At 47.8% G+C, this 14,339-nt stretch overlaps 2 protein-coding genes and 1 long non-coding RNA gene across 7 annotated transcripts in view; 2 read left to right on the plus strand and 1 right to left on the minus strand.

The window, feature by feature from the left end:
• Positions 1–3,203, plus strand: part of LOC107215526 — an 18,161-nt gene extending 14,958 nt beyond the window's left edge. The window contains exon 4 of one of the 2 annotated variants that reach the window (XR_004500347.1): positions 2,487–3,203. This is a non-coding gene — a long non-coding RNA (uncharacterized LOC107215526). Of the gene's footprint in view, positions 1–1,202; positions 1,380–2,486 lie in introns of those variants that run through there. The other variant, XR_004500348.1, reaches the window with a different exon arrangement.
• An 812-nt stretch (positions 3,204–4,015) lies between these two features.
• On the minus strand, positions 4,016–10,550 carry TMEM38A (transmembrane protein 38A). Of its 3 annotated transcripts, none has more exons than XM_015651733.2 (7): positions 10,311–10,422; positions 8,714–8,792; positions 8,159–8,315; positions 7,047–7,231; positions 6,496–6,583; positions 6,273–6,390; positions 4,016–6,030 (listed from the first exon to the last, which is right to left on the minus strand). In XM_015651733.2, exons 3-7 carry the CDS (start codon positions 8,302–8,304, stop codon positions 5,809–5,811), a joined length of 759 nt encoding a protein of 252 aa, XP_015507219.1. In that variant the 5' UTR covers positions 8,305–8,315; positions 8,714–8,792; positions 10,311–10,422; the 3' UTR covers positions 4,016–5,808. The 3 variants fall into 3 exon arrangements, with proteins under 3 accessions (XP_015507219.1, XP_033376005.1, XP_015507218.1); XM_033520114.1 differs by lacking the exon at positions 10,311–10,422 and adding an exon at positions 9,110–10,278; XM_015651732.3 differs by lacking the exon at positions 8,714–8,792 and having other exon boundaries at positions 4,026–6,030; positions 10,311–10,550.
• A 67-nt stretch (positions 10,551–10,617) lies between these two features.
• Positions 10,618–13,615, plus strand: SMIM7 (small integral membrane protein 7). Of its 2 annotated transcripts, XM_015651736.3 has the most exons (5): positions 10,619–10,705; positions 11,029–11,070; positions 11,155–11,207; positions 11,820–11,910; positions 12,330–13,615. In XM_015651736.3, the coding sequence occupies exons 1-5, from the start codon at positions 10,680–10,682 to the stop codon at positions 12,343–12,345; spliced, it is 228 nt and encodes a 75-aa protein (XP_015507222.1). In that variant the 5' UTR covers positions 10,619–10,679; the 3' UTR covers positions 12,346–13,615. The 2 variants fall into 2 exon arrangements, with proteins under 2 accessions (XP_015507221.1, XP_015507222.1); XM_015651735.3 differs by lacking the exons at positions 11,820–11,910; positions 12,330–13,615 and having other exon boundaries at positions 10,618–10,705; positions 11,155–11,793.
• Positions 13,616–14,339: the final 724 nt, after the last annotated feature.

A 14,339-nucleotide genomic window follows, 5' to 3' on the forward strand; every position in this document is an offset into this window, starting at 1 on the left:
CGCTGCTTTCCCCATTTGCCCCGTGCAAACAGGGATGGTGCTCTGCCAGCCCAGCAGATTCCCTCGCTCAGCGCCACTTTCTGCTTCTCACAGCAGCCCATAATCTATAATTTCTGTGGATTTTTGCCTTTTCCAGGAAGCTGAACTGAGCATGTCAGAGAGAACCAGTATCAGCCAGAGCAGCTGCTGTGCTTTTTCTGGTTCTCTCATGAAATGAGATTTAAGAGTCTGGTGTCTAACCCTGACTGTATCCCTCTGCCATACAGAGGAATAATTAATGAAAAATTAGTAATCTGCATTTATAGGCTCCTTTTGCAGACAATACTTGATTAATCTCCACAGTCATCTACCCAAATAAAAGGAGATTAATCGACATCCTAATCTGTCATAAATCAAACAGGCAGGGAGCCTTACCTCGAGAGACAGACAGCACAGAGCCCACATTAGGGTTTAGCCTACATTATTCTAAATCTAATCTAAGCAACACCAGGACTCTGAAGGCATGGATTTTTTTAGGCTGCATTTCAAGGCACCGCAATCTGGGATGTGTTCCCTGTTTCTCCCACTGCATCTCCTGCCATTGTCACTGATGGCACCGGCTCTTGTCACACACACAAAGAAAATCAGATTCCCTCGCTGTTTCAGGCAGCTGGGGGCACTGGGAGCAGAGGTGCCCCAGCCTGCAGAGCTTTTTTTGGGATGCCAAGACCTGACAGCTCCATTGAGGAGCACCAAGGGCTGGGATAATGGGGAAGCAGCAATTCGCTTTCTGCAGGAATGCCGAGTCTGTGTTATGGGTTTGGGGGAGCTCGCTGTAATTTGCAAATCAAAACCAAACAAAGTCAGCCAACGAAATCTTTTCCGGGGATATTCTGGATTTCCTCAGGCTATAAAAATGTTGAAGCCTCTAAACATCTCAGACCTGTTTTCCTGCATTCCAGGGCTATAGCTTACCTGTACCCTAAGGCTAAGATGGAATCGCTGTCTCACACCGATTCTTCCTGACATTCACAAGCTCTTTAAAAAAATTCCCTCCCCAAATTCGCTTTTGGCAAGTAAAGGAAGCAGATAAGGAAATATAAATGGCACTTTTTCTAAGGATAATGTGTGAAAGACGCAAATGCACAAGTGTGAAAGAGAGACCAGACTCCAAGGTATTCATGACTGTTGATCTTAGCACTATCAACATCTTTTTGTCACAGATGTCATCACAGAGGTGAAGTGAGTAGCAACTGTGACTCAGGATGGCAGCGTGGGCTCTGGCATGACAGAGAACCGATTTCTCACTCTCTGCCTGTTCCCTGAACCATCAGCCCCCAACAGCTTGTTCACAGACTGCTGCCTTCGGAGCAGGATTAAATTCTTAGCTGGGAGGTAATTTTGTGGGTGTTTACCAAATCATGTTGATGTCTGATGAAATTCAAACCCCTTTAACTGGCATTTCCTTGTGGTGGATGGGCAGGCAGGATGAACCAGATGCCTTGGGGCCAATACTAAGAGCATCCTAAAGAGGAAAATATCAACCCACTGTGCAGAGTATTTGGCATCAACAGCATCATTTCTCCCTTTTGAGTGGTTTGCCTTGTCTGTGTCTCGTCTTCCTGGATGGAAACAGCTCACACTAACTCCAAACTACCTTTGAGAGCTTTCTGGAAAGTCTTGTATAGATGTATATTCTTATTTCTCGTTATTTGGGCAAAGAATTAAAATGTCTTGAGAGAAAAATCTTTGCTGCAGCAAAAATCCTGGGTATCTAAGGCCATAGGAAATGCTGTTTTATCTCAGCCTTACTTTTCTTATCCTCATGGGAGCCAGTTGCATCCTCTAAAGAATAGCACAAGAACCATAAAACAGAGACTCATAGCTAAGGGCCAGATAAATCTGTGCTACTCTGAAACACTTAAAGCTCGAATTTTTAATGCTTTTGTGTGCCCTTAAAGCACCATGAACAGGCTGCAGGAAGGAGCAGGCATTTGGCAGCTGATCACCTGGCAAGTGTTAAAAGGCTGTACAGCTCAGGAGACAGCCAAGGTAACATCCATCTTTATCCTCTAGGTCTTTCTGCTTTGCTGGATCATATAATTTGTTTATTCTTTGGACAAAGTGTGCAACAATGTAAATATTGGCATCAATAACAAAAGGAGAAGTGGAAACCAGGAGCACTGGTTGCTCTGGCTTGGTGCTCTTGCACTGGCTTTGCCTTTTCTTACACAAACTGAAATTCTTTCCTTCGCTCTCCTCATTTTGTTACTTCATTTGCTGTGAAGAATTATTAATGCTCTGTGTAAAATTATCCTCTGGGTTTGTTTGTTGTTCTTTTTTTTTAATTACAAATACATAAGGCCTGTGGAGTTTCCCTGTCTGTGGAGCTGATCTGCCACGATGGAAAAGCTGCAGGCACCGGGTTTGGCTCTGCAACAGGAAAGAGAAACCTGTCAATCCACATGAAATGCTGAAACAGCAACTGAAACATTTGCTTTTCCCAGCAGGCACCCAGGGCCCCTTTGAGGATTAAACCTACTGCTAAATTTAGCCTGGTCTCACTGGAGTCAGTATCAGAAGTTATCAGATCAGGACATCTCTGGAGGGAATGACGTCTGTCCCATGGAAGTCTGAGCCCTGGCAGGCTCCTGTCCTGCCCTGGGCTGCAGCAGAGTTGGGAAGATTTTGTGGAGCCACAGACTCCAGAGACATTGTAGGATTCTTCAGACATGAAAAATCTGCTGTCATCAGCCTGTTCACTTACAGGTCCTGAGCAAAATAACCCTGAACTGGATGTCACAGGGCAGGAGAATGGTTAAACCAGCTGAAACATTGTGATCCATTATTTTCTGAGTTGTTTTTTTAAGTGAAAGACTTGTAGTGACCTTTTCCATCCGTGGATCATACCTATGGAAATTCCCTTCTCCAGTGCAATTTACACTCTCATCTGCTCTAAATTAAGGAGTGTTTACAATTTAAAAGAGTTAAATCTGTGGGGGAGACAAGACAAACCCTTGAAAATATAAACAGGCTTTGCAGATTGTTTGGGTCGACTGGCTGTGTCATGATTTCCTCATCACTTCCACCCCTGAGCTGTGGAAATAAATTACTCCATCCCTTTAGGAAACACCCCACTCCCATTTCCTTTCTGTTTGGAGCAGAGCCTGAAGGAAGGAAGTGTCTGGATGGGTCAGGTGGAGCTTCCCAGAGGTGCTGGAGCAGCCCCTGTGTCTCCACAGCCCTGGTTAAGATGTGCTGCTTTTTCAAAGGCCCATCTTTGCTTCTTGGGATGAAGGACACGAGGCTGGAACTGTACCAGACTGCCAGTGCTGAGCCATGGAAATTCAAGACAAGTTCCATCTCTCTCACTGGGAAAGGCTTCACTAAATGGAACTTGTGACTCCTCTGTGGCTGTTGTCTTCTCAAAACTAATCCCACTCCTGTTGGGTACTCTGAAGGTGTTCAGAGCTTAAATTTTAACCTCCTTTGGAATATTTCTTCTCTCTGTGTTTGATTAGAAGCATGTGATTTGACTCAGTTTGATTTGATTCAGGGTCCAAAGACTCTGAAGAGCAGAGACTCTGCACTCAGAGAGCAGAGCAGCAGCTATGGGACCATGCTAAATATTCACTCATGCAGAGAATTTTGATTTTTTTTTCCAGTTTTAAATACTGATACTCCACAAAAATATGATGGAACTGTGTGTGTGTGTGTATATATTTACCAGTCCCAGGTGAATGCCCTCCTCCCTCTTACAGTGACAAAAGGAAAAATAGAGACAACTGGTATAAACACCAATTTCCTTATTTCCTTCCCTGAAATCTGAGGATGTCTGCTCTGAGGACAACACCACAAACACTTTTCACCTTGTTATTTCCATCTATAAAATGTTCAGACACACCTGTAGGACATAAAGTCTGATCTCCTTCTTCACCCAGAATTATTTTGTCCCCAGGTCCTGGTGACACAGAGCTCCCACGTGGCTGCCTGGGACTGGGAAGGGTAAAACAAACACAGAGATTTCCTCAGCTGCCACTGGACAATCAGAGTCACTTCACAATTTTTATTTGTTGACGGCTTTTATAAAACAAAATTCCCCTTGGATCAGACATCTCATAAAACATTTATTCAGTCTCATGCATGCACATCAGGTTCCAGCAGAGCAGCATCTGCAGGACCAGACAGTGGAGCTGTCAGGCAGAATTCCTGCTTTCTACTGAAGGGGAGGGAAACTCACAAAATTAAGGCACTGTCAAACCCCAAGCCCACAGATCATTTGACCTTTCCTACTGGCTTTCCTCTGCCTGCACACAAGGATGGTTTCTTATCTTTCATTAACCGTCAGTTGCAATTTTGAACAGGGATACACACACAAACCCTCACTTCTCTTACATCCTGTTTCCATTCCCAGCTGGAATGGAAACAGCAGCAAACCTAAGTGCTAGGGATGGAAAATGCCCAGTGCTACATCCCCAGGCTTGCCACTCTCAGTGTGATCCCAGCCCTTGGAAGATGCCATTTATAAGAACAAAATCAATTATAAGAACAGCTTTGAACTACTCTAAAAGCCAGTGTTCACTAAGCAGAACATGAATGAGCTGACAGAACCCTCCTGAGCCATGCAAGGCAGTTCAGATTCTTCACTTGTTGGGCACAAGCTGCATTCCCAGCCCAGCAGTTTGGCCCGAGGGGACCTACAGAAGGTAATCAATATTTTCAGCTGATGTGCTTTTATCAGTCCTTTAAAGTAGTTTTTCATCAGCTGGTGAAATGCCCTGCTTCAGCTTTTCTATCTGAATTTAAGAATATAGGAAAGGTTTTTTCCTGCACCCAGGGAGTGTTTGGGCTGTCCTGGAGCACACCAAGATCACTGTGAACCCAAACCAGCACGGGGCTGGGGGCTCAGGGCCACAATCAGAACTTCCAATTGCAATGTTAAAAAAAAGCCAGATTCAGGTCCATGACTTAGGTGCCCTGGCAATTATAAATAAATAGTAATAAATACTTACACTCACATACACACTCTTGTATCCCACAGGATTACAAACAAACCAGAGCCATGCTTCTCCCCTGGTTCAATAGGATCAGGTTTGGGGTGGGACACACTCAGTAACAACGTGCAGCAATGCCACACACAGCCTAGGATAGAGACAGTGCCAACACATGGCACTGGGAGCACTTCACAGCTTCAGAGCTCTTGCAAACACAGACTTGGCTGAGCAAATTACAATGTCCTGACCATCAGAATCAGAGGGAACTGAGGTGAACAGGGTTTGGCTCGGCCAAAGGCCATGTCCTTATTGCATTTAAAATGTCACATTACTTGGAGATATGGCAGGTGTGGGAGCTGGGAAAAACCAGACCAGCTCATACCAGGCCACTTAATGAAACCTGATTTCCACATTGTGTCTTAACAGTTTGTTGTTTTGGCAGACACTGAAAAGGTCAGTGAAATCTCAAAGGAACTTAAGAGTTGCAGGAACACAAACCATTCCCCCCATTCATAAACACAGTGAAAGATTTTACATCAATTGAAAATGCTGCATCAGATTTGCTGACAGCTTGGGAACTGGCACCCACTTACCACCCTGGCACAAACCTACAAATCCCTGAAAATCTGATCAGAATAGAGAGGCACAGACCAAGAAGCAAGCAGCAGCACAGAGAGCAAAAATGAAATTCAGGGACCCAGCTGGCAGTGTCCTGGCTTCCACCTCTCCTCTGGAGTCTGAGAGAGAAGGACTGGAGCATAAAGGAGGTCACAGGTGGCTTTGAGACTCAGCTCTGGAAGAATTTTCTTGGCCTATTTTCTGTGCCGTTGCTTTTTTATTCAGCTTTTTTTGCCTTCCGTTTCCTCGTGCCTTCGTTCAGCTCCTCTTTGGACTTGGCAGGAGGAGGAGGAGGGTGGGAAACCTCGTGGGAGGCCCCGTGGTGGTCGTGGTGGTGGCTTGGGTGCCCACTGGAAACAGAGCCAAAGAGGACGGGGCAGATGAGGTTTTCCAGCGGAGCAAAAGGTGAGGCGTGGGAGTGAGTGGCCGTCATGAAAACCTGCCAGGCAACAGGGAACACTTTGAGATCACACAGAGCAATGAAATACTGACCACTGAGCATTCCACTGACCCCAGATAATGTCCCTGCTGCTACATGACTCGAGGCACAAGGAGCTGCTTGTGTGATGGAGAATTCAGCATTGAATTTCCCCAGCAGTGAATCCTGCAGTGGCTCAGGAAGGTGAATATTCCCAGTTTAAACTCTGTAATTTGCTGGCAACAAAGCTGCTGTAAACTTACCTTGCAGACTATCATGAACATGGTGAAAAAGAAGATGAGGTTGGCTTCAGAGATAGGGAGCCAGTGAGTCTGCTGCAGAGTGAAGAGGACTGTGCCATACAGACTGGCCTTTGTAGGGCTAGAAGAGAAAGAAAGAGGTTTTCTGGAAGGTTTGCACCCAGCCCTGACTGGTTCTTTCATTCCATTCTTCATCTGACTGGGAATTTCCAGGCTGCTGACTTACAAGGACATATGAAGAATTTCATTTGTTTCAGGCTTCCAGACCCCACGCAGCAGCTGCTCAAAGTTCGACATCAAGGCCACACCAGAACCTGTGAGACAGAGAAACCTGTCAAAGAGCTGAAGCTACCACAGCAGAGGGCTCTGGATCTTCAAGGGGACAAAGGGTTCTTGACATTCTCCCCAAATTTAAAAGTTAGCCTAAGCCAACAGAGCAGGGTAAACGCTTCCTTAACTTTCTACCAAGTGGATCGTGATGCAAGGAAAAGGCATTTGCCTCTTGCAGGTATTGCTGCTCAAGTGCTTGCTCCAAACACACCCTTAAAGGAAAACTGACTGGCAGAACCCCGTGAAAGTCACAGGTGAGGTCACAGATCACGGGAGAAAGAACAAAGAACTCCTGACTCCAGCTCTTCAACCATTCTGCGAGACTCCACAAACACCTGCGTGGTGGGAACGCAGCCCCAGCCCACATCCCCTCCCTGCTGCTCCCCCTGAGCTGCCCCCACGCTGTCCCAGCCCTCCCTGCAGCCTCTGGAGCATCTCAGGTGTCACCTTTGACCCATCCCGTGGCCATCATCACGAACCACCCGTGGTGGTACTGGTGGTGGGCGTGGTGCACCCCGGCCGCGATCTTGCGCACCCGGACCACCTCCTTCATGGCCACGAAGATGAGCTTCACGGGCAGGAAGCTGACACACTTGTAGAAGAGGTTCATGGGGCAGAAGAATATCAGGTACCTGCAAAAAAGACCAGGGATTATTTGTTCTGATCTGGGATATGCAGAGAGGGGTAGTGTGGTGGCAGATTTGAGTTATGGCAGGTGGGGGTGAAAGAGAAGAAAAATATTAAAAAAAATATTCCTGATTTCATAGCTAATTCTAAAGGGAAACCAGCATGCAACAGCCCAGAGAGCCATCAGTAACTCAGAGCCCTCACTACTAATACTCCAACTTGAATAAAACACAGTAATTTTAATTCAGAACATTTTAGAAGTTTGTGTCTTGTATGGTCCAGAAGCATCAGCTCATACAGAACAAGAAGCTACATATACTGAAATGATATTCAGACAGAGGACAGATTTCAAATACTCTTTTTTTCCAGAAGACTGCTAAATTTTTCAGCCCTAAAAGATCTTTCTCTTTATTTCCTCAAGTACAGAAAACTAGATAGCTGAGGGATTTACTCCAAGACCTCTGTTTATGAAAATTTCATTCACAGTGTGTTTCCCAACACTGCTCTTTCTGCCATGTAAAAGCACCTACAACCCATACACAGTGGGGAAGTTAAAGGTTAATTTGTGCACATTCCACCAACACAACGAATAAAATGCCCCCAAATCTTCAGGATGTGCCACTCCTCACTGCGTGGGACCCGCGGGTGCTGCTGCTCCTGCGGTTTGGCGCGGGCTCAGCGGTGGCTGCTATGAATAGAAGTGCCCCAGCCCAGATAATCACAGCATTAGGCAACTGGTCAGGGAAACTGGGAACCAGAGCCAGGAGTGCAAGAGCCTCAAAGACTGCCTCAGCCCACCTCTGCTCCCCCCCGTTTATCCCTGCGAGATCAGAGCTGTGTCCCACAGGGAGAACAACTCCCTCCACACCTCCCTCCCCGGCGGAGCGCTGGGAGCAGCTCGTGCCACATCAGGAGGGGTGCAGGGCACTCACCACACTGCTGTGGCCAGGATGACACTGGAGTTGTGGCTGAAGTAGCCAATGGGTGCCTCTCCCAGCAGCAGATCAGCGAGGATGTAGCTCCCAAAGCAGTGCAGCATAGCACAGAGCCAGGAGGCAAAAGGGCTCTTTCGGGACATCTCCACGGCTCCTGTGAAAAAATTTGGGAATCACGGAGTCACCAATGTTGGAGGGACCCCTCAAGGCCATCTAGTCCAGCCTCAGTGAGATGATGGATCTAGCAATTAAGCAGGAACTTCAACACCCAGTAAGAGAGAGGCTCGAGATGCGTGTTCTCCCACAAAGCAGCTCAAAGAAAAGTGCTTGTAAAACAAAATACCAAAGTGTGAAACCCAAACAAGTACCAGAGATAGTCAAGAAATGATCACAGCTTGCAGACCCCCCAAAGGTCTCAGGTGAACAGAGTCATTAGAAGTTTATGAACTGGCTGAGAGATTCTCTCCTTTATTTGCTACTAGCAGAAAGAACACTTTTTTCCCTTGCAATCAATGTGGTTTTACAGTCTAAAAATAAAATGCATACTAGTACCATTCTCTCCACTGCTTCAACCTAGGTGCCCTCTAGAATTCATGAACAATCTGTTCAGCTCTTTCATTCATAAGATAACCTGCAAAAATAGAACAGGAATTCTTAATCTTTATTTGAGAGAAGAGGATTTGAGGGTTCTTCCCCACTCCTGTACTAGTCTGGAAATACTTTCTGGTCTCCTCCCACAATCTGCTATGGCCTTTTTTTAAATTCCTGTAGCAATTTTCATCCACCTTTGTACTTTTTCAGGGAAAACTCCCAACAACATCAATTCTGTGAGGTTGTTTCATCACCTTAAACTGCTCCAGAATCCTTTGTGCGGCATTTCAGACACAAAACTGTTTGGTGAGCATATAAAGAGAGAAAATGCTACAAATGTTACGTCAACATGATTACCTGGCACACATTAAACAGCAGGAAGTAGATGAGCATGAGCCAAAGCTGTGAGTGCCCAGGCTCTTCCATCCTCTGGGACATTTGAACCAGCTGAAAACACAGCGGCAGCGAGACAGCTGCAACAGCCGAGACATGAAACTGGTTCTATAGGAACCTGAGGTTTAGCTTGAGGCTTAAATTTAGTAACACTTGTTTTTCCTTGGCTCCACAAAGCCATGCTGTCTCCAAGGAGGAAACAGGACGGTTCTGTCCTGACACTGATCCTCAGCCCAGGAGCTGTGGGATGGGAGCACTGTAGGAATCTGGGGAAGAGTACACCCCAGCCTTACCCAGTCCCAAGCGGATTCCTGGGCTTGCATATATTTAAAAGCTATTTTTGTGAGGGCTGTCTGTTATTTGTTCGGTTCAGGACTCCATGCTGGAAGGCAGCTGGGAGTGATCAGGCCTGGAAAGCCCAGCACTTGTTTACAGGGAGTTTAAGGGGAACAGCGTGTGGATTGTACGGCTCGGAGGTCGCACAACCTGAGGTTTGAAAATCATTCCCGAGCTTGGGGTTGGTTTTCCCTTCAGACACCGTGCAGTTACAGTGAAACTGCTCAAAACAGAGCATGGAGTGCACACGTTGTCAAAAACAGAGGGAAAGTGGCGTTTGAAAAAGACGGAGGCACAGCCAGGCTGTGACAAGGCAGAAGGTGAAAGGCAAGGCGCAGATCTATGGATCCGTGCAAGATAAACCCAAGAGAACAAACAAAGCAAGGTCAGTTATTGTGCCTCAGAACAGCTCAGGGTATGGTCCAGAGGGTGGGAAAAACCCTAGATTTTACTTCCAGCTCTTTTGTATATAAATAGGAGGAAGGTACAGCCACAAAAATATTCAAGCCAAGGGACCGGCCAGAAACGCAACTCTTAGTCCTGGGGTGGCAGCCAAGTGACCGAACTTAAATACCACAATGAGGCCGGAATCCAGACTTAAATAAAATCCAAGATTATTTCTCAAAATCAGAGCCACGGGTTCGTGGGGGTTTTTCCTGCTCTCAATATGCAGGCGGAGGTGTCGGAGCTGCGGCATCGCCTGTGGCAGGCGGCAGAGAGGGACGGGCGGGCGGCTGAACCTGTTGGTGCGGGGCAGCGCGGGGTCTGTGCCGGCACAGCGGTACCGGAGCTCCCCCCGGGGCCCCCCCGGGCCAAGGGCCGCACTCACCGGGCTCGTACTTGAGGTAGAGGACGGAGATGATGAAATAGGCGGTGTCGAACAGCGGGAACACCGGCAGCGCGGCGAAGGCGGCCGCCAGCTCCCCGAGGGGCAGCGCCTCCGCCAGATCCATCGCGGCCCCGGATCGCGGTTCTCAGCTCCCGGTTCTCGATTCCCGAGCCGGCTCCGCAGGCCCGTGCCGGGGCTGTGGGAGCTGCGCCCGGCGCTGCCCGGGCCCGGCCCCTCGCTCCGCTCCCCGCGGGTGTCCGGGCGCGGAGCCGCCGGTGCCGGAGCCGCCGCGGGCAGCGCAGGCGCCGCCGGCCCGGGCAGCGCCCGCCCCTTCCGCTTCCTCTGGGCCCCGGAGCCGCCGCCGGAGCCATGATCGGGGATCTGCTGCTCTGCGGGTACCGGGGCCGGGAACCGGCAGCGGCTCGGCCGGGTTAGCCCGGCCCGGCTGTGCCTGACCCTGTTCCTGTCCCCCTTCTCGACCCCTTCCTCCCTTCCCCTTCCCCTCTCGACCCCCTTGCCCTTCTCCATCCCCCTTCTCCCTCCCCGGCCTCACTCCCCTTCCCGTCTCGCTTTTTCCGTCCTTTCCCTTTCTTCGTCCTCCTGTCCCTTTCCCCTTCCCCGACCTCTTTCACCGTCCACGACCCTTTCCCCCCTCCTCGCTCCCCTTTCCCCCCGCTCCATCCCCGTTCCCCGTCCCCATTCCCCGTCTCTCCCGCAGGACGCTGCTGGTGAACGCCGGTGCCGTGCTCAACTTCAGGCTGTGAGCGAACGGGGAGGGCGGGCGGGGGAACGGGGAGGGTTTTTTGGGGTTTCACCTGCCTGACACGGCCCCTCTGCCCCGCAGGAGGAGGAGGGACACGGAGGGATTCGGAGAGGAGCCGAGGGAACCCACGACCGGTAACGGAGGGGATGCGGGAGCCGGGCACAGCCCTGCCCTGGGCCGCCAGGACTCGCACAGGAACGGGCTTTTCTGGAGGAAATCCTGGGCCAAACCACAGTTTTTCCACCCCTTTTCGTTTGATGTGAATTGCTGTGGGGCTGGAATAACTGGCTTATTAACTTGTAAACTGGGATGTTCTGAAATGAGAAGAAACACACAAAAAGCACATTTCCTGCAGCATTTTTGACTGTGTACCTGTGCTATAGAGGTAACACTCTGCTCACTCCCTGATTGCCTTTTCCACGTGGATATACCCGTGTTGCTCCCTTGTAGCTCTGTTTGCTAGTTTAAAACCCCAGGAAGCCTTTGAACTACAACTGGTCTTCCCTTTTTTGCAGTGTTTGCCCTTTTTATAATTTTTTGGTCATTTTGCCACTTACCTTTACGAAGTTGCACTGAACAGAGCATCCATCCTTCACCTAAAACCTCACATTTCAGTCTGAACTTTTTGTTGTGTTTTTTGGGTTTTTTTTTTCCTCTCAAAGTAGCTTGTGTTTTTCAGGCAGTGCTGAAAATGTGATTGTTGGGTGTGTTTTTCATATCCAGAAGCTTCTCCTTTTGATTTCTAGGTGACAATATCAGAGAGTTTTTGCTGAGTCTCAGGTATTTTCGTATCTTCATTGCCTTGTGGAATATCTTCATGATGTTCTGCATGATTGTGTGAGTAACCCTGTGCAGCACCTTCTCACTTGGTTATAGAAAGTCGTATATTGGCACTTTTCTTGCACATATATCTCTGTTTGCATCTGTCTCTCCCACTCAATTTTTCCATAATTCTTTTTTACTTCACTCCTTTATTTCAGTTTTCAGATATGGGTTGAGCTCAGTTTTTTGCTAATGTGGGCACCTGTAGTGCATGAAAACCACCTGTGCCAGCACCTGAGTCATTCAGCCTCAGGCAGAGTGTTGCTTGTTGGAGGTTGCTGAAGTCAAACATCACCTGGGTTTAAATTTGGGGATGTTTTTCATTTTGGGGTGGAAACCCACCAAGTTATTCAGATAAAATCAGCTGTACACTGCTGTGGTTGTGACTGTTTCTCATCTACTTATTTTTTTTTTCTTTCTGTTGTATCCCCCAGGTTATTTGGATCTTGAAAGCCACCCATGGACATGTTGGAAGAGACTTTTGGCTGGGAACAAACTTTTCTAGAAATAAAAATTCTGATGCTCTCCAGCTGCAGGCCCAGGCCTGTGGGGAGCCTGGGACACGCTCATCCCCTCCAGGTTCCTTCTCTGCCAGGGCTTGGAGCCACAACCTTCACACAAATTATCTCAGCTTCACTGAAAGAGAATTCTAACTTGGTTTTCTAAGCTCAGAGTGGGGAGCAGGGGAGAATTGGAGCCAGTTTTAAACCTCTGCCTTGGCAGTCCCAACTGGGGCTGTGCCAGGTCGTGTTACCCCTGTCCAAGGCACACTCCTTAGTTCTCAGTTTTGTGTAGATGTTGAGCAGTGTTCTTGTAACTTCTCACTATTCCATTACTTTGTGGGAGGTGTAGAAAAGGAATATTCAAGAAAGAAAAAAAAGCTCCCTGTTTTTCCAGAAAAATGTTTTTTTAAATTAATATTTCAAAGATTTTTTTTTCCTAAGCAATATATAAGGGATTTTGAATGGGAAAAAATGGCAAAAATAATTCTCTAAGCCAATGTTAAGAGATAATTTTGGAATAATCTTGGATTTGGTTGAATAAAATTGTTCTATTTAAGGGTAAAATATATAATTGATGCCATGTTCATTCTGTTATGGGAGAAATTGATTCTGTATTGGTGTATTTTGGGAAATTGTAACCAGTCCTGTAATCTATCTGGAGTCTTGTGTTATTTATATTTAGTTGACCTCTGACCAACAGCTTTTCCCCAGAATCACCAAGATAATTTAACAGAGTGCAGTGCTGAGTATCTTTTAAATCAAACTGTAAACTGTTAGTGGGTTTCCACAGATTCAGTTTCTTTAGCTGTTTAGGAGAAAGAGACTCAATTTAAATGATTCCCTGGCACAAGTTTTAGGGAATATTTTGAATTTTATCTGGTGAGATGCAGATCTGCAGAGTCTGCTGCCCTGAGTTGGGCACCTGCAGCATTTTACTTGAGTCATGCTCTTGGTTGAACTGAAGTTTTCACATGAATGAAACATGACAGGGGAAGGGTCATTTGAGGGAGGATGCCTGGCTGTAATGAACCCAGAAAAATATAGAGACAGGCTCCTTCAAATGTGGTTTGAGCCATCCAGAAATATGTACAACCTTTGGTTAAATTTGAACATATTCCTTGTCTGTAATTTCACTATATTTTAACCCTTTTCTGATTCTTTAGAATGAGGGAGAGAAAAAAAGTGTGTTGCCAGATACAATAAAGGGGTTGACTCAATATGATTCCTGGAAAACATTTAGTGCCTAATCTTCATTAAACCAAATGGGAAGGGTGGATGTGGCATCACTCTGTGTGTGTGACCTGCTGCACACCACTGGGCTCAGGCCTGAGCTTTGAGCTTGGGGGGTTTTTTATTTTTCCTTGGAAAAATGACCCTGTGCAGAGCTGGCAGTGCTTTATCATCACAGGGAACACAGAAGGGAGCTCCACTGCTAAAGGAATTCAAATAGTTTTATCACCCTGCACACACCGTGTGGCTCCAGACCGTGCTGTCCCCACGAGACTCCAGTTGTGCAAAAGTTGTGATTCAGCTTCGAAGCAGCTGCTTTAAAATAAGCACACCACAAGTCAATTTTGAGCTGCTTTTCAAAGCTGTGAGAAGTTTGAAGTGCCGCGCTGAGGGGACCAGAACACCCCTCACCTACACGGCCCGAGTGGTGCCCGCAGGAGGTTTATTCCCGTTATTTATGTCCATTATTTATTCCCCCCTGCAGGGTGCTCGTTTCCTCCGGGGCCGGGCGGGGGTCCCGGAGTGGCCACCCGGCTCCTGCTGCCCCCTCTCCGCCGCCATCGCCCCGCTCCCCTCCCTGCTTTCCGTGCCCCATTCTGCCCCTCACGGCTACTCCCCGCAGCGCCCTGTCCTCACACTTCCTCCCGCTGTCCCCCAGCACGGTCCCTGTCCCCTCAGCGGCCCGTTTGCTGTCGCCATGTCCCCCAGCAC

This window comes from Parus major, chromosome 28 (assembly GCF_001522545.3).
Source record: "Parus major isolate Abel chromosome 28, Parus_major1.1, whole genome shotgun sequence".
In the NCBI taxonomy this organism is placed as follows: domain Eukaryota; kingdom Metazoa; phylum Chordata; class Aves; order Passeriformes; family Paridae; genus Parus; species Parus major.